We start from the raw sequence: 27,094 nt of genomic DNA on the forward strand, positions 1-27,094 counted from the left end.
ATCTTAAGTATCTACTATGATTTTTTATAATTTAAGATGCCAATTTCGTCATGTAACATTTTCAAGTGTTGCCATTTACAAGTAAAATAAGTAATTCTTTCTTGTATATCAACAACTGACATTACGTTACTTCTCCTGGAACCTAACGAGTTCTGGCTATGAATTTTAATCTGTAACACACGCACACCAGTTTAAAGATATTAATTTCACGATATGGATGATTTGGGACTTAAAAAAAAATGAAATTAAATATTCTGTGCCACTGATGAAGTTAAGAAAAAAAGTAATGTCTTCTTACAAGAATCTTTAAGCAAAAGCACGCAAGAGGCAATTATCACAGTAAGAATTGCTTGTGTTATTTTAAAGTTAACGTTTTTCGTGTTGTGCAAATAGTTTTGCATCTGACAATTATCACAACATGAAATACTTCGTGTTATTTTGTCATTATTTTTCGCCTTGCGCAAATCATTTTTTTATCTTTATGTTCTGCAAATTACAGAATGACTCGACCATCTGGAGGATTAGAGTATTATTCTTAAGAATTACAGTAGGGGCTTGAAACTCATTTATCACTGCACTCAGGTTCATGTGAATCTACTTGTAAGAAGGAATGCATTATATATAACGGTAACTCAGGGGAACTTTACCAAAAATCCTTAGATGTTCCTGAAGGGATCCTCAGACAATGATTTGCAAGGACACTTCAAAAGCATATATGATTTAATTGCAGATTCAAAAACCATTAAATTTTCTTAGGAAAGTGTACTTGTTTACGTGAAATCTGAAAAAATCTTAACAAAAGATTTAAGTTTAATGTGATCAAGGCATTCTATGCTAAGTTTATCATTTCGGTACCTGTGCACTCTACGTGAAACACCTTTAAAGTTCTCTCCCCTCTCTTCTATAAAATAGAGAGAGAACACATGCTCCCATACCTCTTACGTTCAAGCGGTATTCAAGAATATACGCAAAAATACACCAAGTCAGAGATTTATATATCTGCTATTCTGGAAAGCTGTCTAAACTAGACAGGATGGTTAACACGATACTAATCAAACGAGTTTGATTTCCCAAGTCGAAAAATTATGAAATACTAAGATCGTTTCCTCTTTCATAATGTTACAAATAAAAACAAGGACATACATAATATTCAACGGCAAGAACGACAATATTAACTAATAGAAAGCCTTTCGATATCTACGAAGTAAATATAGACAAGTGGTGGTGGCCTATCCTATATCATTGCCAGAAGCAATTTAACCTTAAATAAAATAAAAATTACCGAGGCTAGAGGGCTGTAATTTATGTTTGATGATTGGAGGGTGGATGACCAACATCCAACTTGCAGCCCTCTAGCCTCAGTAGTTTTTAAGATCTGAGGGCGGACAGAGAAAGTGCAGGACAGAATAAAGTGCGGACGGACAGACAAACCCGGCACGATAGTTTCTTTCACAGAAATCTAAAACGTGATTGGCAGAAATTCTATTACCAGGTACTTTGGAACTCATATCGACGAACATTGAGAAATTAACAACAATTCGCTCTTTTTGGGAATCGGAATGTTTATACTTTTGGTAGTGACACAGGATACGCTTTGGAATTCTCGTTCTCCCTGCCATATCCTAAAGCATAGTCAAGTTCGAACCTCCCTTCGAAAATGCCGTAGTTATTCGGCCAGTAGAAGTCGAGTTACAATTATTATAATGAAATTGTAGTCACTCGGCCAATATAAGCGGAATAGAATAGAAAGAATAGAGAATTTAGGCCAAAGGCCAAGTGCGGGGACCTATGCGGTCATTCAGCGCTGAAAGGGAAACAGACAGTAAGAATGTTCGAAAGGTGTAACAGGAGGAAAATCTCTTAGTTGCACTATGAAACAACTGTTAGAGAGGGTGGAAAGTCAGATAGAAGGAGAATATAAACGGAGGTACAGTAAAAGGAATGAAAAAGGTTGCAGCTAGGGGCCGAAGGGACGCTGCAAAGACCCTTAAGTAATGCCTACAGTGCACCACGCAAGGCGCACTGTCGGCACTACCCTCCTACGGAGAATATAAGCGGAGTTACAAAGATAATAATGAAATTGTTTAAAGTAATAGTAGCAGCAGTAATAACAGTCGTTGGCTATTAAAAAAAAATTTAAAGTATTTTACTTCCCGAAAAGGTGGATTGTATCACATGGAACATGACGTAAAAGAGGGCGATTAACATCGCTAATAGCACAATGTAACACTCACGTCACACAACAGGGGGGCCAGAAAAATAGAGGCATTGACGGAAGAGAAGCTCTGTATATATATATAATACCCTATTACTTGTTTGTTTGGTTATGTTTCAGATTTTTTCTTCACTTGTTTTAAAACTACTGGATATATCTTTCTAACATTTTAGCGATAGAGATTATGTTCTTTTTTCGTGTGATATATATACACAAACATACATACTCGTGTATATATATATACTGTATATATAAAATTTGTATACATATATAATATCCACATGTATACACGTATATATATATAATATTTATGTACTGTATATATACATAGATATATATAATGTATGTACAGTATATAATGTATGTATATATATATATATATATATATATATATATATATATATATATATATATATATATATATATATATATATATATATATATATATATATATATATATATATACACACAAACATATTTCTTCTACACTGAGCCTTTATCCCAAACAGGGCTGTGTGAGTATAAACATACTCCATTCAGTGAAAATCTGCAAGTAAATTTATACCCGGATTCATACCCAGTGCTTAGATCAATACAAACGCATGCACGCACAAACACACAAAACATACAGTGCATATGCATACAACAGTCGTCACACAGTGCATATCACCCTCATCACGAATATAAATCCACACGCCCCATAATGCATGTGCATTACAGACACCTGATATACGCACTCTCGAAAATGATGTGGGAGAAGGGAGTTATTCAAACTACATGATAGCTCGAATCAATATTTGTGAACCATACGAAATATGGCCGATTTCCAGTCATTCCTGTATTAAAGGTTATTTTATTTCTGCTATTTTTTCCTATTTTTTCCCCTTCTCCTCCCTACTAAGCGATAGAGAGAGAGAGAGAGAAGAGAGAGAGAGAGAGAGAGAGAGAGAGAGAAATGAGGTCCAGTGAAGCGTGAACTGGGATTCGATATCGGGTGAAAAATGATGAGAAATTATAGACTAAAAGTGTGAATTATTATCAAACGGCTCCACCTTACGTAATTTACTTTTTTTCCTTCTTTCGTTCTTTCTTCTTTGATACAAGATCCAATTACTAGTGACTCTACAAGGACGGATGATACATTAGTCTTGTATCAAAGCAGACAAGCTCTGAGGTGTCTCTAATGGATGGTTTATTTCGACTCAACACGTAGGAGGAATTTCAAAAATCTACCACTCTGTATGTCCTGTTGTGAAATGCTCTTAATGCCAGTCTTCTTTTAATCCTTTGAAATAATTCTGAAACAATAAATATCCCTTTTGTGTGGTATGATCATTTATTATCTCTGTAACGTCTTGTTTTCGTGGGTTCATCTATAATCAAAAGTAATAACATTTACGATTTACTTTGCGGTAAATAAATTCCTGTTCTTGTGCTTACCCGTTTTATATATATACATATATATACATATATATATATATATATATATATATATATATATATATATATATATATATATATATATATATATATATATATATATATATATATATATATATATATATATGTATGTATATATGTGTGTGTGTGTGTGTGTATAACTGAATCACGAAAATATGGAACGTGATGAATAAATAAATAAAGATAAAATCCACGAACGAAAGGGGAAAGAGTGGAGGCCTTTCGACTCTCGTCCTTTACTCAGCAGACTTATTTAGGGAGCACTTGTTCAGACAGGCACTTCTTCAGGAACTTGAGTTGAAATGTGTGTGTGTGTCTGTGTGTATGAGTGTGAATCTTTTGTTTCTGTTAACTGTTCCCAGATATCCAGCACTGAACCACAGACGTATGGAACACTTTACACTCTTATACAGTACACACTTATTTAGAAAAATGCAGGGCAGTACTAAAGAAGCTTTCTGGTCTGAACTCTGCCAAAGGTGGGTAGTAGACCCATTTTTCGGAGCATTAACCAAAGGCTTGCCTTGTGGCTTACAAAAGGTGATTGCATTTTCGAAAGGACAGGATCTAACTTTCGGGGAGAAGGGACACTTTGGGACGAACTGCAACAATTACGATAGGATGAATGTCCCTGTTTTCAAAGTCCAGTTACCATGGTTTCAACTATATATATCCACTTTGAATATAGGTTTTCCCGCATGCATTTATTTTCTTTTTTAATATACGCTTTAGGTCCAAGTATTATTTAATCCAGTATATATATATATATATATATCCTCATCATCTACAGTTATATTTATATTTTCAAGGCTATATATATTTATCAATAACAAATTATATGTAAATATTTATCTATAGTTTTTTATAAACATTTCAAGTCTTAATATAATTATGGATTAAAGGAAAGTCGTTGTTGAAAACCAGCTCTAAGACCAAAAATCCCTTTGCTGTCAAACAATAAGTTTTAGATAATTTTTGAATGATTTAATATTTGATTGCTCTTTAGATAATGGGAAGGATGTGTTCAACAGCCTCTCTGAGCAGATTAGGGGCATAAGTCATAGAATATATCTAATCCTTGCTTAGCAATCAAATATACGAAATCATTCAAAATTATGTAAAATAAATTTTTCCATCTTAGGCCAAGTACTTATGAATCCATAATTATATACTCAATCGTCCTCAGTGAAATTTATAGCCTAGTTTGACAACTGGTTTTCTCACTCATTTTTACTTATTTATATTAGTCTTGTTCTTTCCTTCATAGGTAGGTTGTTTTAAGATTTTAGTGAACTTTTTACTTATTGGAATGTGTTTTGAAGAAAGAGCTGATGTCATTGCATTAATTTGTTATTGATGTTCGCAAATTATATTAGAATTTTATAGCCTTGAAAATGCGACTTTTCGCGAAACACATTGAAAAAATAAACTGTAGATGATGAGGATGCCTTTCCTACTGCTTCCTTCGTGATGTATATTCGAGCTCAAGCCCTTATATATATATATATATATATATATATATATATATATATATATATATATATATATATATATATGGTATATATATTTTTTTTTTAACAAATGAGTTTATCTAGCTTGTGTGTGAGCTGGACAAGATAGCGCTCATTTAAGCTGATAACGAAAAGCGCAAAATAAATTTCCCTCATTCACGATGAAATTCATCTGATGGTCCGTAAACGCTGCTAATTTCGAAGTTCTGCCTCCAACACAGTCAGTTATTCACGGTCAAAGTCAAGAAATTGAGAATAATAGCACTCTTAAGATGTTTTATAACAATGGAACAGCAATGCCCTATGATTAGTGCTAGAGACTGCCTTGTAAACATTGTATTTTATGGCCTCGGTGGTGCTATAACAAAGCCCATTTTAAATACGGATAGGAAACTTAATTATAGTTCACATTTCACTTCATAACAATCACTCTTTCATTCAGGGATTCATACTATGCAGAACACCTTTGTAATTAAGAGAGAGAGAGAGAGAGAGAGAGAGAGAGAGAGAGAGAGAGAGAGAGAGAATGGTTACATAAGGGTCACTTAACTAATATTAGGTTGTAAATCAGATATCTCTCTTTCTCTCTCTTACATAAACACATCAGAGACACGCTATTTTTTATTTCATGCGCCTTTTTGACTGTGAATGCATTTATGTAGGAACAAATTACTTGTTCACTCTTGCAGTTTTTATTCTTCAAGCAGCAACATACATAGAGAACTTGATAAAAAAAATGCAGGATTTAATGGTGAAACATTTTCTATAACTTGGATGTCGGTTGAACTAAGAGCTGTTGCGCTTTTTTTTAAAGTTTTTAGTTACTATTATAGTTACTATTTTATTTACTATTAATATGAGTCGTAGGTTTTAAATTTTTATGAATTGTTATTTCTAAAATGATATGCATATTAAATTGGATTTATATTCCAATGGCATAGCATACGGTTTTATTCAACCTAAAGGTTTTAAAAAACAAAAACAGGCCACTTGATTCTGAAGTTGGCTAAGAGTCCACTTTCGTGAACAAATTATAAGGCCTCTCTCTCTCTCTCTCTCTCTCTCTCTCTCTCTCTCTCTCTCTCTCTCTCTTCATCCCTAGAGGGCTAAATGGAATAAACTTCTATTTTCTCATGCATCTTAACCGAAACAATATGCAAAACGAGAAGGTCAGGTTTATAGTTACTTTAACATAAATGTAAAATCGACGGTATATTAATGCAGATATCTTTCTTTCTTAACGTGGGATTTAATTTTGCTGACGTATTAATTATAAAATGAATGTAATTCTCACATCACTTCCGTGTTATTTCCGGTAAAGATTTTCCAAGTAATTATTATGAATTTAAGATGCTAAGACCTCTAGTTCAAAGAGGGTTACTATAATTTGATGACAATAAGCATACTTCTATCCCTCATTCAAAGCTAGTTACTTTATTTTAATGACAATAAGAATATTTTTTCGATCTAAAAAGCAACATGGAATTAATATCATCAAGACTTCAGTCCAGTTCACACAAGAGATCGCCAGATGTCTCCACCATTAAATTTTAATCTTATTTCGCAAAAAGGCGAGAGACCAAGTTGGTATCTTAAACCCACCAACCTTCAACCTTGGCCATTACGCCAAAGAGACTCTGCATTAACTCTGGGATAATAACCAGAGCCGCAGGAAGAAAAATACCGAGGGACTCTGCAATTGTCAGAGAGAAAAAAGAAGCAAGGGAGATTTCCCAAGTGCTGTACCTAAACGGCAATGAAACGAGGAGCCAAGGGCGGCGCTAAAATGACGGCGGTTAGACGCTTATTATTATTAAGGCGTCGTACCTTCCCGGGAGAGACGTGGAGATGACGGAATCCTGACGCTGACGAAGGCGGAGACGTAGGGAAAGAAGAGGAAGGTGCTGGGACGCGAAGGTCAAGAGAATTCTTTTGTTTACATCATCCAGAGGAGGAAGTAACTGACAACCCGCCCGCCCCTCGACCCGCCCTCTCCCCCCAAGGGCCAGGGGGGTCCCAGCGAATTACAATTCGGACACATCCTCTTTAAACCCCCGAATTAAGAAGCCAATTTTGGGAGCAATCGGAAAAATACCCACCGATAATAAAGACCTTTTGATGTGTGTGTGTGAGACAAGGATTTGGTAACTAAAAAAAACTGGAAAAATTAACCGGTATTGTTTTTTTGAAGGCTGACGAGGGAACTACAGATTTTGAATGTGTGTGATTTGTAAACTGCACTAGTCAGAGTCTTCCTTCCTTTGTTCAGAAAAAAACGGAAGTGTATCATTCAGTTCCCTGTAAGAACATGGCTTTATAGTTCTATTCATTTGCGAATGCGTACACGTGTATGTTTGCCTCTTCAAATACACAGATACTTCCGCATATATATCCGTACATAGATGTATATAGATACGTATATGCAAAGCACATATAGTGCAGCCCATACAGTTTACTGGATAAAGAATAATCCTATACATTTGTATTTCCTTAATTAGATGCACGTCTCCGCGTCAGTGATTGTATTCTGGCAAATAATATCTTTTCCTTGTAGCTTTATAATGAAACATCTTATTCAAAACTAAACAAACAAACGAGAAAGAAAAAGACACTAAAACAAAGGAGATTGCTATCCCACCTGACCTTGTGGTTTATCATCTTTTCACTCTATTCTGAAATGCATATAACATCCCTTCCAGCAGAAGGATGACCTTGCGCAAATAAGGATATGTCGTTTTGACCCCTAAGTACCAGTCAGTTGCACCCTGTTTCGCTGTAGCTACTAAGGACCTTGAGTCTACAATACTTATTTATTTTTTTGACAAGATTCGGGATCCCAAAACCCTTCTTTTCGAACACTGGAATGGTTTTTTCTTCAAGGTAAAGATCTACTAGGATCTGTCTCTTCATACATCAAATCTTCGTCTTTCAGGGAACTGGGATATCCATTGTAATTATTCTTAGCAGCTATTATCCTAGAGGGGTTTGACACGATGTACTGAGTTATTTTACAACCGCTTTTACTTTTATCACCACAGGTTTTACTGAAGAAAACTCTATACTGGTGAGGTATGCCCAGTGGTGATCTCCAGGGTTCTTTGCTGCTCCCATTCATTTTAACTTTCATAACTAACGTCTATAATTGCTGATCTTTACTTCTTCAAAGTCCTTAGCTTCTGTTTAAAGACTATTTTACCTCTTCACTGCTTACTAATGATGCTCTCTCAAACTCTTGTTCAACCAAGTTTGAACCAATGGAAGTGAATCTTTTTGGGATTAATGTTTTTAGACCTCGTGACCTGTTGCATTTTAGTGGATATGAGAAAAAATGTCTTCCATTTTCCTACCTGAGTATCTATTCATATTTTTAATAATATGAAAAAATCTAAAAGTTAATGATGAATTATAATGCAGTTGACGTCTACTTCTACAAAGCTACAGTTATTTAAATAGGCTCTTAGACGCTTCCCTTGCCTGTATAATAACCACGTGATTTAGGTCAAATCACTCCTTTGTTGTCTATGTCTTCTCAATGTTGGGCGAACAGTTTGTCGTCTTATTTACATAAGCTCCATTATGTTCAGTTCCGCTTCTCATTTCTCCTTCTTTCGGAAGCAAAGGTCCCTTGAACGCTCCTCTTTTTGTTGATGTACTGTGAGAAAGTTTTGTCATTAATAACCTTTGCTCCAAGGACCTTGCTTTGCTCTGCTTGGCGTTTTCCCCCCACCGTGAATTACGTCGGGCTCTTATTCTCCTACAAGGGCTTTGCTCTCACGTTGTTTAGGTAGTCTGTAAGGAATTGGAAATGGAACTGGAATATAAGTTTTACGCCAAAGGCCAAACGCTAAGACCTATGAGGTCATTCAGCACTGAAAGGGAAACTGACAGTAAAGGTGGTTTTACAGATGTAACAGGAGGAAAAACTCGCAGTTGCACTGTGAAACAACTGTTAGGAGAGGGTGGAAAGTAAGATGGAAGAAAGAGAATATGAACGGAGGTACAGTAAAAGGAATGAAAGGGGTTGCAGCTAAGGACCAAAGGGACGCCGCAAAGAACCTTATCATTGCTTACAGTGCACCGTGTGAGGTGCACTGATGGCACTATCCCCTTACGGGAACGTAGTCTTTAAGGGAATTCCTCTCACTTTTGATAAACTCTCTGTTGAGTAAATTGGTCTTTACATAACGCGTAATTGTTACAAGAGACGCACGACTAAGAATGCGTTCAAAAACAAATGCAGTTTTATAAAAACACCCCCAAAATAATTATATATAAATAAGTAAATGAATAAAACATTTTTCATCTCAGACCTTGTCAAATATCTTCAGTTTTTATAAAAAGTTAGTATTTCCATTTCTATCAATTACTGAAAAAATTAAACAAATATTATTCTGTGAATTTACGATATAAAACCATTGACTAGCTAGGCTACTGACTCTGTCCTATCCCATAAACAAACATTTAAATCCTAATTTCAAACACTAATTGTATCTCAATCTTTATTTCAGATTGTTACAAAGAAGTCCGGCGTGGCCTGAGAGTTCAGGCGTCCCACGTTGATAAATACGTGAAGTCAGGTTCCTTGAATGAGTGCGAAAGAGCCTGCGACATCGCCTTCTTCACCTGCAAGGGCTTCTCCTACAGGTATTTATTATTATTATTCAAAAAATGAACCCTATTCACATGGAACAAGCTCACAGGGACAGGGGCCATTGACTTGAAATTCATGCTTCCAGAGAATATTACGTGTTCATTAGAAAGAGTAACAGAGGGTAAAGGGAAATACAGAAAGAAGAGATCACTTAGTATTAAGGAAAAATTAACTGACATATTGATAAATAAATAGATAAAAATGCAAATTAATGATTAAAATGCGTTCTTACGAGATTTTGTGACTCCATACCTGCTTGTGTCATCTGAGTGGCGTAAGTGCTCAAAATGCGTCACTGTATTTTCGTGGACAAAGTAATGGTAGACTTGAAAAAAAAAAAAAAAAAAAAAAAAAATATATATAAATATAAAAAATATATATATATATATATATATATATATATATATATATATATATATATATATATATATATATATATATATATATATTTATATAGTTAAGAATTTTTGTTTCTTTTCTATTTGTATTGAGTCTTTTTATGTCTACGACTGTTCGTTTCAACTCTCTTATAAGGCATGTGTCTAATCTATACAAAATTATTCACTATAAGCATAAAAAGGGGTTTCCCATCAAGAGCGTTTACTGGAGAGAAATGCCCTTAATATTTTGTTTTGATTTGACGAGGATATACAAATTTTTCCATTAAAAAGTCTCAAGAAAGTTTAATTCGGTTTATTTTTACTAAGAATATCAGATATTAGACAGCAAGTTTCTAAATTCATAGTAATTTACGTAAAGGCTTTCAAATGAACTTTGTATGAAACATGAAAAAGTGCAAGAAGGATGGCGTAAGAGATGTAATTATTATCATATGCACAGTTGTTTCGCTTGAAAACAGATACAGTATTAAAAAATGTTCTGATTATTTTCTTTCGTGGAATGGAATATAAAATTTAGAACAAAAGCCAAGCGCTGGGACCTATGAGGCCATTCAGCGCTGAAAGGGAAATTCAGAGTAGACAGGTTTTCAAGGCGTAACAGGAGGAAAACCTCAAAGCAGTTTCACTATGAAACAACATTCAGGAAAGAGTGGAAAGTAAGATGTAAGAAAGAGAATATGAACGGAGGAGGTAAAGTAAAAGGAATGAAAATGGGTTGCTGCTAGGGGCCGAAGGAACGCTGCAAAGAACTTTCTTAAGTAATGCCTACAGTGCAAAGCGTGAGGAGTACTGACGGCACTACCCTCCTTACGAGGATTATCTTTCATGAAAGTTTCTCATTAAGCCAAAGGTTTTCCTTTCCTAAATAAGTGTTTATTTAAAACACAAATAAACAATAACACTGTTTTCCTCCCCCAGTAACTACCACACCCGAGAACCGGAGAACTGTCTCCTGACGAGGGAGACGACGCAGACCCTTGACATCAACGACCCCAGGGACTTCTACAAGGACCCTGACTTCATCTTCTTCGAGAAGACGTCTGGGAGAGACTGTGGCTACGAGTTCGACCACAGCATCAACAGCAATAACCGATATTCAAGTAAGTGGAACATTTTCTCATTGTTATGATGGGGTCTTCGGCGCCTTTAAATGTGTGTGTGTAGAATCTATAGGAGAGAGAGAAGAGAGAGAGAGAGAGAGAGAGAGAGAGAGAGAGAGAGAGCAGAGTGTCCTAACCTAATCAAAAGAGAAAAGAGAGAGAGAGAGAGAGAGAGAGAGAGAGAGAGAGAGAGATCTTTCAATGTTCTTTACGTTCCAGTGTTAAAGAGATGGTGTATTTTAGGCCTTATGATAAGACAGAAATATATTATCAAGCTGGCATATGCCATTTTCAAACCTAGTACATTTTAGTTCTAGAAAAATGTCTCATTAGTGTATATGTTCATACTTTAAAAGCTTTAGTAGCTGTAAACACTATAACAGAAACTAGAAACACATCCTAATAACAACATCAAACGAGAAAACTTCTAAACACATAGAATCAAAGAAACTGAACGTGTAAGACCCACCGTTAGGTAATCGAAATTTCGTCCCCCAAATAAAAAGGTAAAAGCTAATTAGGGTCTAAGTTTTCCTCAGTGATAAACGGCTTTCCTAACGGGATTCTTTCTTCTACGAGTAGCAAAACGGAACGGGACTGTTCATCCAGAAACATAATGGTTTTATACTATTTTTTATAAGGTTCCATACTGTGTTAATAGGTCGTTCGTACGTACGACTGTTATTACGAATACTTGTTCTTCTCTATTTCACTTTGATTAGGACGACTGAATCACCCCAAACGGTTCCACACGTTGTACTACTTAACTCATGGTTTTTTTTTATATTGGTGGAAAATTATAGCTGCAAGAGAGACTTAGGCTTTGCCAACATTATTGGCAAATGAGAGTAAAATTTGGTGGCAAGATGATGATGAACGGAGCCAGAAGACGTTCTTGTGGGACACTCCATTTACAAGGTGTAATGAATTCAATACTAAACGAAATTTGTCTCTGTAATATATATATATATATATATATATATATATATATATATATATATATATATATATATATATATATATATATATATATATATATATATATATATATATATATATATATATATATATATATATATATATATATATATATATATATATATATATATATATATATATATATATATATATATATATATATATATATATATATTATACATATATATACTGTATATATACACATTATGTTTTCATACTTCAATACCATTTGTTGGACAGTATTTGGCTGTCATAACAAACACCACGAAGTTATAATTAAAAATATGAAATTTTGATTTCATGACATCGGTTTTTGATCAGAAGAATCAGCGAAAAAAAAATAAACCATTGGAAATTCTCCTGCTCTCTCTCTCTCTCTCTCTCTCTCTCACATACAAACACGCACACCCCTTTTTGTTGCATCCCAAATCGACTATAAGGACTTACGCAGTATAATACATAATCGAACATTTCCTGTGGCATCCACGGGGATGCATAGGGCCTCGATGAACTCACGCCACCACATTCTGTCCTGGGCTAACTCCTCAAGAGCTCCCCAACACTCGTCTCCTGCTTCCCGCCTCATTGCCCTTAACCATGTCTCCCTTGGCCTACCTCTACCTCTTCTACCAAGGGCAACCCACCCCGGTGTATCTCGTACTATTCCCTGTCTTCTATACACGTGGCCTTGCCACTTCCAGCGTGAGAACCTAACATACTCATCGACCGGCTGCACCCCCGTTACTTCTCTAATTCTGTTATTTGATATCCTATCCCTCCAATTAATTCCTAATATTCTTCTGAGTGCCTAATTTTCAAATGCTAAGAATTAATTATCCGAAGTCATTGTACTGTACCATGACTCATGCCCAGAAATCAAAATGCTCCCAACCATTACCTTATTAATTTTTTATTTTTGTATGCACAGAAAAACTGCTATTATTATTCCAAATATTTTTAAGCATTCCCATTGCCTGATGAGCCTTTTTTATTCTTTCCATAAATTCTGTGCTCAGAGAACCATCCTTATCTAAACAAGTACCTAAATATTTAAACTTATCCACTTGCTTTACAACCAAGCCTTCAATTAGACAATCCTGTGCATTTTCAATATTCATATTCATGATTTCAGTTTTTCCAACCTTTCGACCTTCACTCACTAGACAATCCAACATTCTCTGCATCTTTTTTGGTCCCTACAGATCAAAACCATATCATCAGCATAATCTAAGTCAAGAAGTTTCGCATTTTTTTCCTGCATCCATTTCTCTTTTAACCCTTCTCATAACTTGATCTCCGACCAATACAAACAACAGAGGAGACAGAATGCCACCCTGAATCACACCAGACTTGACTTTAAATGGATCACTCAAACACCCATCAACCATCACTTTACAAGATGTGCCCTCATGCATGTTCAAGATAATCGTCACAAACTTCTCCGGTGTTCCATAATGCCTCATGATTTTTCCCACAGTCCTTCTCGAAATAGTACCAAAGGCCTTTTCAAAATCATCAAAACAAAGACTTAACGGGTTTTCATTTCATTTGCTTGTCGCATTAAGTGCCCAACTATGAAGATCTGATCACTGCAACCCCGCCCTTTTCTAAAACCGGCCTGTTCATCCCTCACAATACCATCAACCACTGGCTCCAACCTATTCAACATTACTCTACAAGGAAATTTTCAAGGCTACAGGTGACAAAGTGATTCCCCTCCAATTAACACACCTACTCAGATCTCCTTTCTTTGGAACTTTAATGATCACACCATTCTTCCAATAATATCTTCAAGACAAATACTACTCTATCCTCCTCCACTTTAAACATTTCCGGGAACAAACCATCCTCTCCTGGTGCCTTATAATTCTTTAACTGTTTTATTGCCTTAACTACTTCTTCTAGCTAGATCTCACCTTCATCGATATTCAAATCTTCCTGAGCAGGCGGTATATCCTCTACGGGGTGACTGGTCTATTAAGAACAGTCTCAAAGCACTCTTTCCATCTGTATCTGATTTCAACATTTTTGGTCGATAAATTACCTTCCGTATCCCTGACTGGTATATCCCTATGCTTACCAGCATTATCAATCAGCTCTCCCATTGCTTTATATGCAAATCTTTGATTCTGACCATCATTTTTATTAATCAATTTTTCAGTTTCCACAACCTTTTCATTAACAGATCTTCTTTTACCTCTCTTAGTTGGTCTTTTAACTTCTGAATCCAAACTCAAGTACTTAGTTCTTGCTAATTCAAAATCTTCAATACTAATATAATGCATCTCACTCCTCAATTTTGCCTCACCTCTCTTTTTGATCATACCCCATGTTTCCTCAGACATGCACATCTTTTAAACTCACAAAAAAGCGTCAAGATTAATTAAAAAAAACCTATTTAGCAATATAGATTTTAAAGTACAACCTCATTAATCACCATTATAACAGAACCAAACATAAAATATCACAGAATAAGTAAAAAAAAAAAATAATTTCAAACACAAACTAATGACTCCCTGCACTGTTTTATTTCTTTCAAACATCCAAGGTTAGCAACTCATTTCCTGGGCAGGGAAAACCGAACATCATTGCGCAGAATAGACATTTAAAACAACGTCCAATTATGCAAATCATCCTTATCACACCCTAATTAGTCATTCTTGTTTTCAATGTGACTGGCCTCGTCAGTAAAATCAAGGTTCATTTAAGAAAGTACGACCGTATGGTCTTGGGTGTTGTCCTGATTGAAAAAGGAAATTGTTTTCATTACGATGTCCCAACGGAATTCAAGTTTGTTTAGCTAATGTAGGACAAAACCGCACCTAAGGTCATTTCATGGCCGAGGGCAGAAAACAGCATGAAATTGAAGGAATCGCAAAGAGACAGCAGAATGAACTGTTAAATAACATGCAACAGAAACTACAATGAAAGCACCGCTATTTAATCCTTTCCAGATTTCAAGGTTTTTTAAAATCACTACTCAACCCAAACCAGTCCAAACTTACGGTATTGTGACAGGATAGAGACGGCAGGACCCGTCACCAGAGACGAGTATTTATTCCCAATAGAATCTATTTTCAATATGAATTATAATCTGTGGTAATGCCGAATTTAACTTAGCAAACCAGAACGACTGCCAAAGGAGACTTTCTCAAACCCTAGTATCACAATTTTACTCTTTTAAACCCAAGTATCACAATTTTATTCTCCTAAACCCCAGTGTCACAATTCTGTTCTCTTAAAACCCAGTGTCACACGTTTATTCTCTTAAACCCCAATATCACAATTTTACTCTCTTAAACCCCAGTGTCACAATTTTACTCTTTTAAACCCCAGTATCACGATTTTACCCTTTTGAACCACAGTAGCAAAATTTTATTCTCTTAAACCCCAGTATCACAATTTTGCTCTCTGAAACCCCAGTATTACAATTTTACTCTCTTAAACCCCAGTATCACCATTTTCTCAAAGTTCTTCACACTTAGTGCAAAACTGCTCTGTGCAGCGTGACACTTACTGTCACGTCTGTGTTGATGAACCTTGACATGGGCGTGTGTGCTGTGCTATGTAAATAAATCAGCTGTGTTACCAGTTGTTTTTTTTTTTTTTGTCTCGATATTCTTCGTAAAGGTAACAGGAGTATCTTCGAAGTGAATTACTTGGCTTTGCAATATATGGTTGTTATTATTTTTAAATCTAACTCTTGGTATTTCTTTTAATTTAACTCTTGTAAGGTACTTTACGTCCAATAGTAAATACACCATTATTTTGTTGAAAATATATTAAGTTAGGTAATTATTACAAAACAGGGCTCAGATATACACTGATTCGCAGTTGAAATGTGAATATCACAATTTTTTTATTAGATTTTTGCATCACCCTAATTACAAAATATACGCATAGTATATTTACAATATTTGTTATCAACGGGAGATACTGAAAACACACACACACACACGCACATATATATATATATATATATATATATATATATATATATATATATATATATATATATATATATATATATATATATGTATATATATATGAATGTGTGTACGTATATATATAAATATATACATATATATAGAAAGATACATTTATACATACATACACATGTCCATAAAAATGTACATATCAAACAGTCACTGTACCAGGAAGCCAGCCTAGCGGTTAATTAAATTCCAGTGACCATACATGAAAAATCCTTGAGTTACACCGTAATCCTTAAAAAAAATCATTCCTCTTTTGAACTGGCGTCAAAACATTAAAGGTCAACCACGCATAAAAAAATGGAAACTCAACAACCGGATTTGTTTCTGAATGAGGGGCTAAACCTCGATCCAAGGCCTAATAAAATGACTGGCGGAAATTTGGTCTTAACCGGCGAAAAAAAAAAAAATAAAAATTAGAATTAGAATTTGAAACACTGACCTTGTCTTGGATCCTCATCACTGATTAAACTCTTTACGCTTCGTTTCAGGAGCCTTTAAAGGACACAATATATATTTCGTTAAATTAGATAATAAAGATTGTATGCAATAATTTCCTGAGAGAGAGAGAGAGAGAGAGAGAGAGAGAGAGAGAGAGAGAGAGAGAGAGAGAGAGAGAGAGAGAGGATGTAATTAAGCCCATTTCAAGAGCAGAACATTCACCTGTACTGGCTTTGAACTGGTAAAAAGCAGCACAAATCGTTGTGAAACAAAGCGGAGAAATTATCAGAGAGAGAGAGAGAGAGAGAGCAATTATACCTATTTTAAATCCAGAACAACCATCTCTATCGCCACAGAAATGCAACAAATGAGAGAGAGAGAGAGAGAGAGAGAGAGAGAGAGAGAGAGAGAGAGAGAGAGAGAGAGAGATGTAAATGAAGCCTATTTCAAACCTACAACAACCATCTGTATCGCCACTGAACTGCAAAGAGAGAGAGAGAGAGAGAGAGAGAGAGAGAGAGAGAGAGAGAGAGAGAGAGAGAGAGAATTACCTTACTTATCGGTCAATCGGAAACGCGTCACTTTCACGCTCCTTATCATCCCCAAACACCATCAAAAATCACTTCGCATTTCTACAGTATAGGCAGATGGTGTCATTCACCCTCTAAGGAGCAAATTTCCTATCATTATGTAAATCACGCATTGTAATTTTCCTCCCTCATAACTTTCTCAGTTCCTCCTACGTGTGTTTTTACATTTATTTAATGATTTGTTTATATTTATTAATTTTTTTTCAGGTTTATTAAAATTCCCATCTCTCGCAGTCTGTAGCCTTTCAATTCTATGGAAACCTGATTAGCAAATGTATGCAAAGTTTCGAATAATAATAATAATAATAATAATAATAATAATAATAATAATAATAAGTAGTAATAATAATAATAATAATAATAATAATAATAATAATAATAATAATAATAATATTTTGGAATTCTATGGCTATTTTTTGAATTCTGTATTTAGTAGATTTTATTTTACATTTTGAAATATTTTTAGTTTTTAAGGAACACTTCTTTATATTTTCTTTAGTGAACTGTAAAAATATAAAATTATCCTCAAGAACGCAAATATTTGCAAATGAAAAGATAAATAATAATAATAATAATAATAATAATAATAATAATAATAATAATAATAATAATAATAATAATAATATTTTGGAATTCTATGGCTATTTTTTGAATTCTGTATTTAGTAGATTTTATTTTACATTTTGAAATATTTTTAGTTTTAAAGGAACACTTCTTTATATTTTCTTTAGTGAACTGTAAAAATATAAAATTATCCTCAAGAACGCAAATATTTGCAAATAAAAAGATAAATAATAATAATAATAATAATAATAATAATAATAATAATAATAATAATAATAATAATAATAATAATAATATTTTGGAATTCTATGGCTATTTTTTAAATTCTGTATTTAGTAGATTTTATTTTACATTTTGAAATATTTTTAGTTTAAAAACACTTCTTTATATTTTTCTTTAGTGAACTGTAAAAATATAAAATTATCCTCAAGAAGCAAATATTTGCAAATGAAAAGATAAATTAATAATAATAATAATAATAATAATAATAATAATAATAATAATAATAATAATAATAATAATAATAATAATAATAATATTTTGGAATTCTATGGCTATTTTTTGAATTCTGTATTTAGTAGATTTTATTTTACATTTTGAAATATTTTTAGTTTTTAAAGGAACACTTCTTTATATTTTTCTTTAGTGAACTGTAAAAATATAAAATTATCCTCAAGAACGCAAATATTTGCAAATAAAAAGATAAATAATAATAATAATAATAATAATAATAATAATAATAATAATAATAATAATAATAATAATAATAATAATAATAATATTTTGGAATTCTAGCTATTTTTTAAATTCTGTATTTAGTAGATTTTATTTTACATTTTGAAATATTTTTAGTTTTTAAGAACACTTCTTTATATTTTTCTTTAGTGAACTGTTTATAAAATTATCCTCAAGAACAAATATTTGCAAATGAAAAGATAAATAATAATAATAATAATAATAATAATGAATAATAATAATAATAATAATAATAATAATAATAATAGTCTAATATTTTGGAATTCTATGGGTATTTTTTAAATTCTGTATTTAGTAGATTTTATTTTACATTTTGAAATATTTTTAGTTTTAAAGGAACAAGTCTTTATATTTTTCTTTAGTTAACAAAAAATATAAAAATTATCCTCTAAACACGCAAAATTTGCAAATGAAAAGATAAATAATAAATAATAATAATAATAATTATAATAATAATAAATAATAATAATAATAATAATCGAAGAGAACATCATGACCAAGAGGACTTGCAAACAATCTGACAATTTACAGTACACAAGAAAAAATGATGTGTCCGAAGCAATGCCCTATGAAAAACTAGGGTCTGGCATTTCGAAAATAATTGTCAAAGAGTACGACGAAGAGATATGTCCAGCGAATCTGGCTCTATTTGCGTTATGTGGCGTCACAGCGCCAGTGGTCATAGAGGAAGAAATCACAGTACTTCAAGTATTAAACGTTATTCATTTACACTGAATAAAATCCAAATCAATAATAACTGGCATAAACATCCACTGACAAATTTCGTTAACAAATATTTCGTTTTGTTTGATCGTTATAATTTGGCTTAATTTTAACAATTTTACTTCTCTGTCCTCGCAAGAAATAACAAGTAAAAAATGGGCCGAAGTTTCTTCGGCGCAATCCAGTTTTCTGTACAGCCGCTGCAGCGTATAATTAAGGCCACAAAAAACAAATCTACTATATCTTTCGGTGGTCTCGGTATAATGCTGTATGAGCCACGGCCCATTAAAGTTTAACCACTGCCCGGTGGTGGCCTATCCTATATCGTTGCCAGAAGCACGATTATGGCTAACTTTAACCTTAAATAAAATAAAAACTACTGAGACTAGAGGGCTGCAATTTGGTATGTTTGATGATTGGAGGGTGGATGATCAACATATCAATTTGCAGCCCTCTAGCTTTAGTAGTTTTTAAGATCCGAGGGCGGACAGAAAAAAGTGCGGGCAGAAAAAGTGCGGGCAGAAAAATACGGACAGAATAAACTGCGGACGGACAAAGCCGGCACAAAAGTTTTTTTTACAGAAAACTAAAAACCGATCGGAGATTTGTGAAGGCAGACACAATTACACAAATTGAGCACACTTTCACGAATTAAATGCCTTCATGCAGAAGCAAAAACGTAGAAAGTAATTTAAGTGAAGCATTTTATTATTGAGAATTAAGCGTGAAAGAAATATATTAACCATCAAGACTTTATGATACTTATTGAGGAACAAGGAAGGTAGCCCAAAATCAACAGATCTGACCTAACCTGGCTACCTAACTTGAGCTAATATTTCAACATAATTTTTACAATGACGTCAGCAAATGAAATCTAAAGTTTCACCTCGACAGCTTAGTAAATAAATAAATAAAATAAATAAATAAATAAATAAAGACTGATTGGGAGGGGAGAAGAGGGCGGGGAGGAGGGACTGAGGTGGAAGTGCGTCGACGGAACGAATATCAACTATGGTAGTGGAGTCCTCAAAGGCGAGAATACGGAATGAGACCCCTTGTCATACTGTCACGGCGTTTTCACTCTCTTGCGTCCGCCGAGCGAGACGTCTCATGCAGAACAAGTGTAGGATGTCATCTTAACATCTCAGGTCTGCAAAGAATATGCTTAAGGATGCTGATTTTTTCTAAGGATTTAGGAAAACGGTAATTCTGAGTAATAGCTCATCCACGTAGTACATTTATGAGGTAAAGATGCTTTGCTAATTCTACTAACTGGCCTGGGTAGCCTATGGCTAATCTATGTCTTACGAAGAAATTATGCTGTTGAATGAACCTTATCGTCAAGTAAGAATGAATAGAGAGAGAGAGAGAGAGAGAGAGAGAGAGAGAGAGAGAGAGAGAGAGAGAGAGAGAGAACGGCCACAAACTGCTTGAATCTTTAATCTACGTATTTGGAGAAATGAGCTGTTCGATATTCCGAATTTTACCCAGACATCACGATATCCGTCCAGCTCGACATTCAAAATGTAGGGCATCTATCTTCGAAATATTGTTTCCTATTAATCGTTTCATTGTAATGCAGCATTTCCTCTGGATTGGCCAGGAGATAAGAAAACACGCAGCGAAAGTTTACTGTTTCTGAGAAGTGAAATTGACTCGCAGAGGCTGACAGCGAAATTAAACCAAGGGTCGAGACAATGACTGTATTTTCACTGCCATCTGAATGATCTCTCTCTCTCTCTCTCTCTCTCTCTCTCTCTCTCTCTTTCTCTCTCTCTCTCTCTTCGGACAGAATATACAGATACATAAACAAAACAATATGAACACACAAATATATATAATATATATATATATATATATATATATATATATATATATATATATATATATATATATATATATATATATATATATATATATATATATAATGTGAGAGAGAGAGAGAGAGAGAGAGAGAGAGAGAGAGAGAGAGAGAGAGAGAGACTTATGATACAAATTTACCAAGACTTTAAAATAACGGTATTTCGCAAAATTTTTTATTACTAGACTGGTCAAGAAAGCACAAAAATTTCTGTCGACCCAAGAACAAAAAAGAATAGTATTGTCTTTACTGACCCCAAAGTTTTCTCCATCTATTATCTACTTATCAATCAGCCTCCATTTTCTACCATCAGTCTAGGCGCATCCCCGTAACAAAGAATAAGCGGAAACGTAGAAGAATTTTATTTTTTGTCGTTGTAATTCATCGATCAGTTACATTTGCATAAAATATTAAAACGCTTAAAATGACCGAATGGTATCCACTTGCAAAGGCGCTGATGGGATAATATTACTCACTAGAGAAGCCTTGTCTGATATCTGACTCGTAGACCATTTTTGTAAGACGGTAGAGTGCTTATGTATGGATAAAGTGCTTATATATGGATTAATTACTTTTTATATTATCAAAAGTACCTGTTTGACACAGAGACAGAACGCTGTAACAGCAGTTTCAATCTTCAATTCTCATAACACGACGAATCTGGGCTTATTACGGGAGGCACATATGGACAAGGTTACACAGTACAGCCATTATTCTTGATCGGATGAAATAAAATACTACAGATTCACACTCTATGAATCATTTTCTTCAGTGCGTGACGAAATGACGGAAATAAAGGTTCAAAACACTCAGATAAGTCAATTACGAAACCTGAGACGAAATGGCATTTTTAGGTGCCATAAATTCCTGTTCAGTAAAGGCTCTGACCTCCAACTGGATGACCGCTAGAGACGAGGTCTCTGGACAGGGGGCCTTTACGAACACGTAATTCTAACGCATCACGCACCGTTACTACTGACAAACGCTATAAACTCAAACTGACACTTGCATATCTGACTGAAAAGGGGCTTTACGAAGACGTATTTCCTAACGTATCAGTTCACCGTTAGTACTGAGCAATGCAATAAACTCAAACTGACACCTGTTTATCAAATTCACGAAGGCGTCTGTGAAATTCCACCATTTATGTCTTGTCTGTGCTTTCACTTCCACAAATCTCCACTCTCATCTCCAGCCTCCTTCTCATAGTTCTCATCCACGAAGGTCTGGGTCTTCCACCTCTCCTGGTGCTCAAAGGAGCCCAGCTGATAGTGTCACGTACTACTCTCTCAGGGGTGCTGGGAAGGACATGTCCTAGCCATCTCCTTCTTCCTTTTCCATATGAAACTTCCGTATTTTCCTTATGGTGTGGAACAGCCTCCCTGAGATGTCGTGCAACTGGAACTTCAGAAGTTCAAGCGAAGGTGCAATGCATTACTACCCTAATGCTATTCTTGCATTTTAATACACTCTATCTATTTATTAATTTAATTTTTCTTTTTAATATGTGAGATCTCTTCTTTCTGTATTTCCCTTTACCTCCTCTTACTTCTTCCTAATGAACACCCTAATATTCTTTGGAAGCTTGAATTTCAACTCAATGGCCCCTGTGGGCTTGTTCCATATGAATAGGGTTCACCTTCTGAATAATAATAATAATAATAATAATAATAATAATAATAATTTTTCACTCTATCCTGCCATCTGACCCCACATATTCTTCTTAAGGCTCCTAATACTCTCTTTGAAGCTTTATTCTCAAACCGACAAAATCCTTACATAAATTTTCATTGACACATCATAATTCATGTCCGTATAGCAATAAAGATAGTATTAAACAAATGTATACAATGTACAGGTACTGTATATACTGAGCAATAATCAATCTTAAATAGAAACTGAGCAGGTAATCAATACATAACAATACAAGTAAATCATCTAACAAAGGAAGTCCATCGCAAGACTGGGGAAGGCAAAGGTACAGAAGACATAACACTTCCTAAACTAGATATTGCAGGACTCAACGTTATTCTGATATCTTGCCTGGTATTAGTTGGCTCGTAAGGATATCCAGTTACTCCTCTATTAATCATCTTACGATGGGAAAAGTTCAGACACAGCCGAAGTCAGTACTTGGCATAATCTAAAAAGTTTCCTAAAATATTCTTGAACCCCTGTTGGCCATTCACAACAGAGTATATATATCCTCTATTCAATAACGGTGTACAAAATCTACCCATACACGAACCATCATAATTATGCATGATTGTGCAATATGAAATACGTAAATTTCATCGATGACGAAGCCGATTTTACCATTTCTTACGTAAAGGAAGGCTAACGGTACGTACTGAGAATTAAGTCGTAAAGTAAATATTAAACCTCATGCTTGAAGTCATATTTTGCATTCTTACCGTTCCCTGGCCCTAATTTGAGAGGGGAGAGTGTCATCATTGACAGACAGAAACTTGCATAATTTAAAGAACGGGACACTCAATACGAGCTGCGAGATTTCCTTTTGAATTGATTCAAATTTGGGCTCGGTAACTGCCCACATTCTATATAAACACTGATTTACTACTTACGCTCATGACTAGTGGACAGAGATTGGTCTGACAGAGTCTAGGTAACGTTCTATGGCAAGCTTTCCTGACTGTTTATAGGATTTACATTCAAACTTACGTCATAACAATAATATGCCTATTAAGTTGCAATAGCTAATTTTCTATTTCGTCCTCACGAAAACTGACGTGGAGGCTATATGCACGGCTTGAAATGTACTAAACATCACATAAGTTAGCATACAAGCTATTTTTCCTCCCAGTCGGTTTAGTTCTGTATTAATTGTATTGGAAACTTCAAGCACTATGATGAGGCCATTGAGCGCTGAAAGGGAAATTGCGAGCAAAGAGGTTTGAAAGGCGCAACAGAAATAAAACCTGGCAGTTGCACTATGAAGCAACTGTTACGAGAAGGTGGAAAGTTAGGTGGAAGAAAGAGAATATGACTGGAGGTACAGTAAAAGGGGCCGGAGGGACGCTGCAAAGAACCTTAAGTAATGCCTACAGTGCACCGCATACATTATTGCATAAGAATTTTGAAACTGGGAAATTCTTATAAAAACGAATATGGGAAAGGAACCAGAATTCCTTCCAGATTCCTCCATTCACTTAAATGGTTTCTGGTTGCAATAACCTGGTCAAACGACCCAAGACTGAAACCACGGAGAAATACAGAAGGCATAAAAAGAAGAAAAGTGTTAAGTCAATGACTAGAGGTCAAGGGAAATTGCTTGTACTCAAATGCACGCAAATGCTTGCGTCACGCAAATGTGATGAATGAACCTGAAATCGCTGTAATAAATACAAAATAATATATAAAGTATATCTTTATGTAAGATATAAAAGGATATACTAAGACCGAGGCTCGACTTAGAAATATAAGGGGGTATCTTTATGATATACCAAGACATAAAAAGACAAAGGCTCATGTATAAAACTGTATGCATACATATGCTAAACGGTTGGTCGATCAGTCAGAAAAATTAAGCAACGCTGTCAATCTATAAGTCCTTTGAACATTTATGGGACAAGGCATGGGGCTAGCTACCTCATCCTATAAGTATTTGCTGAAAACTGGAAAGGTAACACCGGATGCTGCACCTTTAGAGAAAACGTGTATATGAAAAAATACACACTATACATACATACATACATACATACATACATATATATATATATATATACATATATATATATATGTATATATATATATAAATATATATAAAGATATTTATAAATATATATATATATATATATATATATATATATATATATATATATATATATATATATATATACAATGTATGTATCCGTTACTATCTAGCTACTAAATGAGACATAAAATAGCTTGGAAAACTGCAAATCTGTAAATGCACAATAAACTAAATTTGACAGCAACATACTGCAACTGATTACGTGCGCATTGCCGCTCAATTCTGATTGCATGTAACTTTTTGTACTGATTCCGTCACTTTCTACTCAGACTGGTTTTCCAGATAGCAATCACGACATTCGAACAGCAGTTTCAAGAAGGTCTGTTACCCAACGCTTATTATATTTCTACTGTAAACACGTTGTTTTTGCCTGATTTTGAACGGCTTGGTTCAATAGTCCTACTTGAAATGCTAACGTTTTTCTGCTACACCAGTCTTGGTTTTTACATCAAGGCGAACTCCACTCTCCACTGCCTTTTTTTCCTTAGAGAGAGAGAGAGAGAGAGAGAGAGAGAGAGAGAGAGAGAGAGAGAGAGAGAGAGAGAGAGAGGATACTGCCCTTCCGACGCTGACAAATACGAGGGAAAAAGAATAAAGGAAGGAAAATTTGAGAGAGAGAGAGAGAGAGAGAGAGAGAGAGAGAGAGAGAGAGAGAGAGAGAGTACTATCCTTGCAACGCTGACAATAAGAGAAAAGAAAAAAGGAAGGGCCATGTGTATGTGTGTGAGAGAGAGAGAGAGAGAGAGAGAGAGAGAGAGAGAGAGAGAGAGGATACTGCCCTTCCAACGCCGACAACTAAGAGAAAAAAGAAAAAAGAAAGAAAATAAAGGAAGTGCAATGCATTCAGGACAAAAGGGGAACGCACAACATGCAAAAACGACAGTCATCTGTCACATCACTAATCCCTGCAATCAAAGGATTCTGACTCTTTTTCAGCCTGGACAGAAGGGCGGTTATACGCCACGCCCTACGTTGGATTGACAGGCGCTGTCGCGGCAGCCTTCGCCCGTGAAAGGACTTCCGCTGGGCGCGTATTTCACGCCTATACCTGACCATGCTATTATCAAATTACGGGCATTGTGAGGCTAACTGTCAGCACGTGGGCCTGAGGTGGGCTACCGATCCGTGACCCCTCTTGGGTAGAAAAGTTCTTTATTATACCTGATATACTTCGATAAAAGGATAAATTTATTATTATTATTATTATTATTATTATTATTATTATTATTATTTAGAAGATGAACCCTATTCATATGGAACAAGCCCACCACAGGGGCCTCTGACTTGAAATTCAAACTTCCAAAGAATTTAATGATGTTTATTTGAAAGAAGTAACAGAAGGTAACAGGAAATACAGAAAGAAGGTAGCAGTTATTAGAAAAAATAAATTAACAAATTAATAAATAAGTAGATAAAACGTAAATAAATTATTAATGTACCAGGAAGATTTACGCACAAGAGCAAATCACATTTAATTTGTTTGATGTTTTCTCATTAGAATTTTCTATTGCAATGAGACCTCTACTTGACTGATTGGAATGTAATGCAAAGGCAGTCCAATTGTAATTCTTCAGCAAATTGTTGCATCTTGAAGACCAATCCAGCAATGTTATATACCTTAATACAGTTCTTGTATTTTAATAATTTACTTACATTTCTTTCTATTTATTCATTAATTTGTTAATTTATTTTTTTTTTATTTTTAATGACTGATCTCTTCTTTCTGTATTTCCCATTACCTTCTGTTACTTCTTTCTAATGAACGCCATAAAATTCTTTGGAAGCATGAATTACAAGTCAATGGCCGCTGTTGGGGGCTTGTTCCATATGAATAGGGTTCATCTTCTGAATAATAATAATAATAATAATAATAATAATAATAATAATAATAATAATAATAATAATGGACAGCTTAGAATATTCCCTCCTACAAATATTAAAACCAAGATCCTAATACATACCAAACGAGGAATAAATACAAAATACAAAAAAAAAAAAAAAAAGATCACGCGCATGCGCCCCTGTCACACTATCGAGGCAGGAAGGAAATAATTTCACCGTTCTTATCGAGAATC

General features: G+C 34.5%; 2 protein-coding genes across 4 annotated transcripts in view; one reads left to right on the plus strand and one right to left on the minus strand.

Annotated features, from left to right (window-relative positions):
- Window positions 1–27,094, minus strand: part of LOC136845301 (uncharacterized) — a 567,827-nt gene that overhangs the window by 35,209 nt on the left and 505,524 nt on the right. The gene's annotated exons all lie outside the window — the stretch shown is intronic.
- Window positions 1–27,094, plus strand: part of LOC136845297 (uncharacterized) — a 105,086-nt gene that overhangs the window by 16,681 nt on the left and 61,311 nt on the right. For both annotated transcript variants that reach the window (XM_067115487.1, XM_067115488.1), the window contains exons 3-4: window positions 9,696–9,831; window positions 11,158–11,339. In XM_067115487.1, the coding sequence (XP_066971588.1) occupies window positions 9,696–9,831; window positions 11,158–11,339 (318 nt within the window). The remainder of the gene's footprint in view (window positions 1–9,695; window positions 9,832–11,157; window positions 11,340–27,094) is intronic.

Source organism: Macrobrachium rosenbergii, chromosome 13 (assembly GCF_040412425.1).
Source record: "Macrobrachium rosenbergii isolate ZJJX-2024 chromosome 13, ASM4041242v1, whole genome shotgun sequence".
Classification (NCBI taxonomy): domain Eukaryota; kingdom Metazoa; phylum Arthropoda; class Malacostraca; order Decapoda; family Palaemonidae; genus Macrobrachium; species Macrobrachium rosenbergii.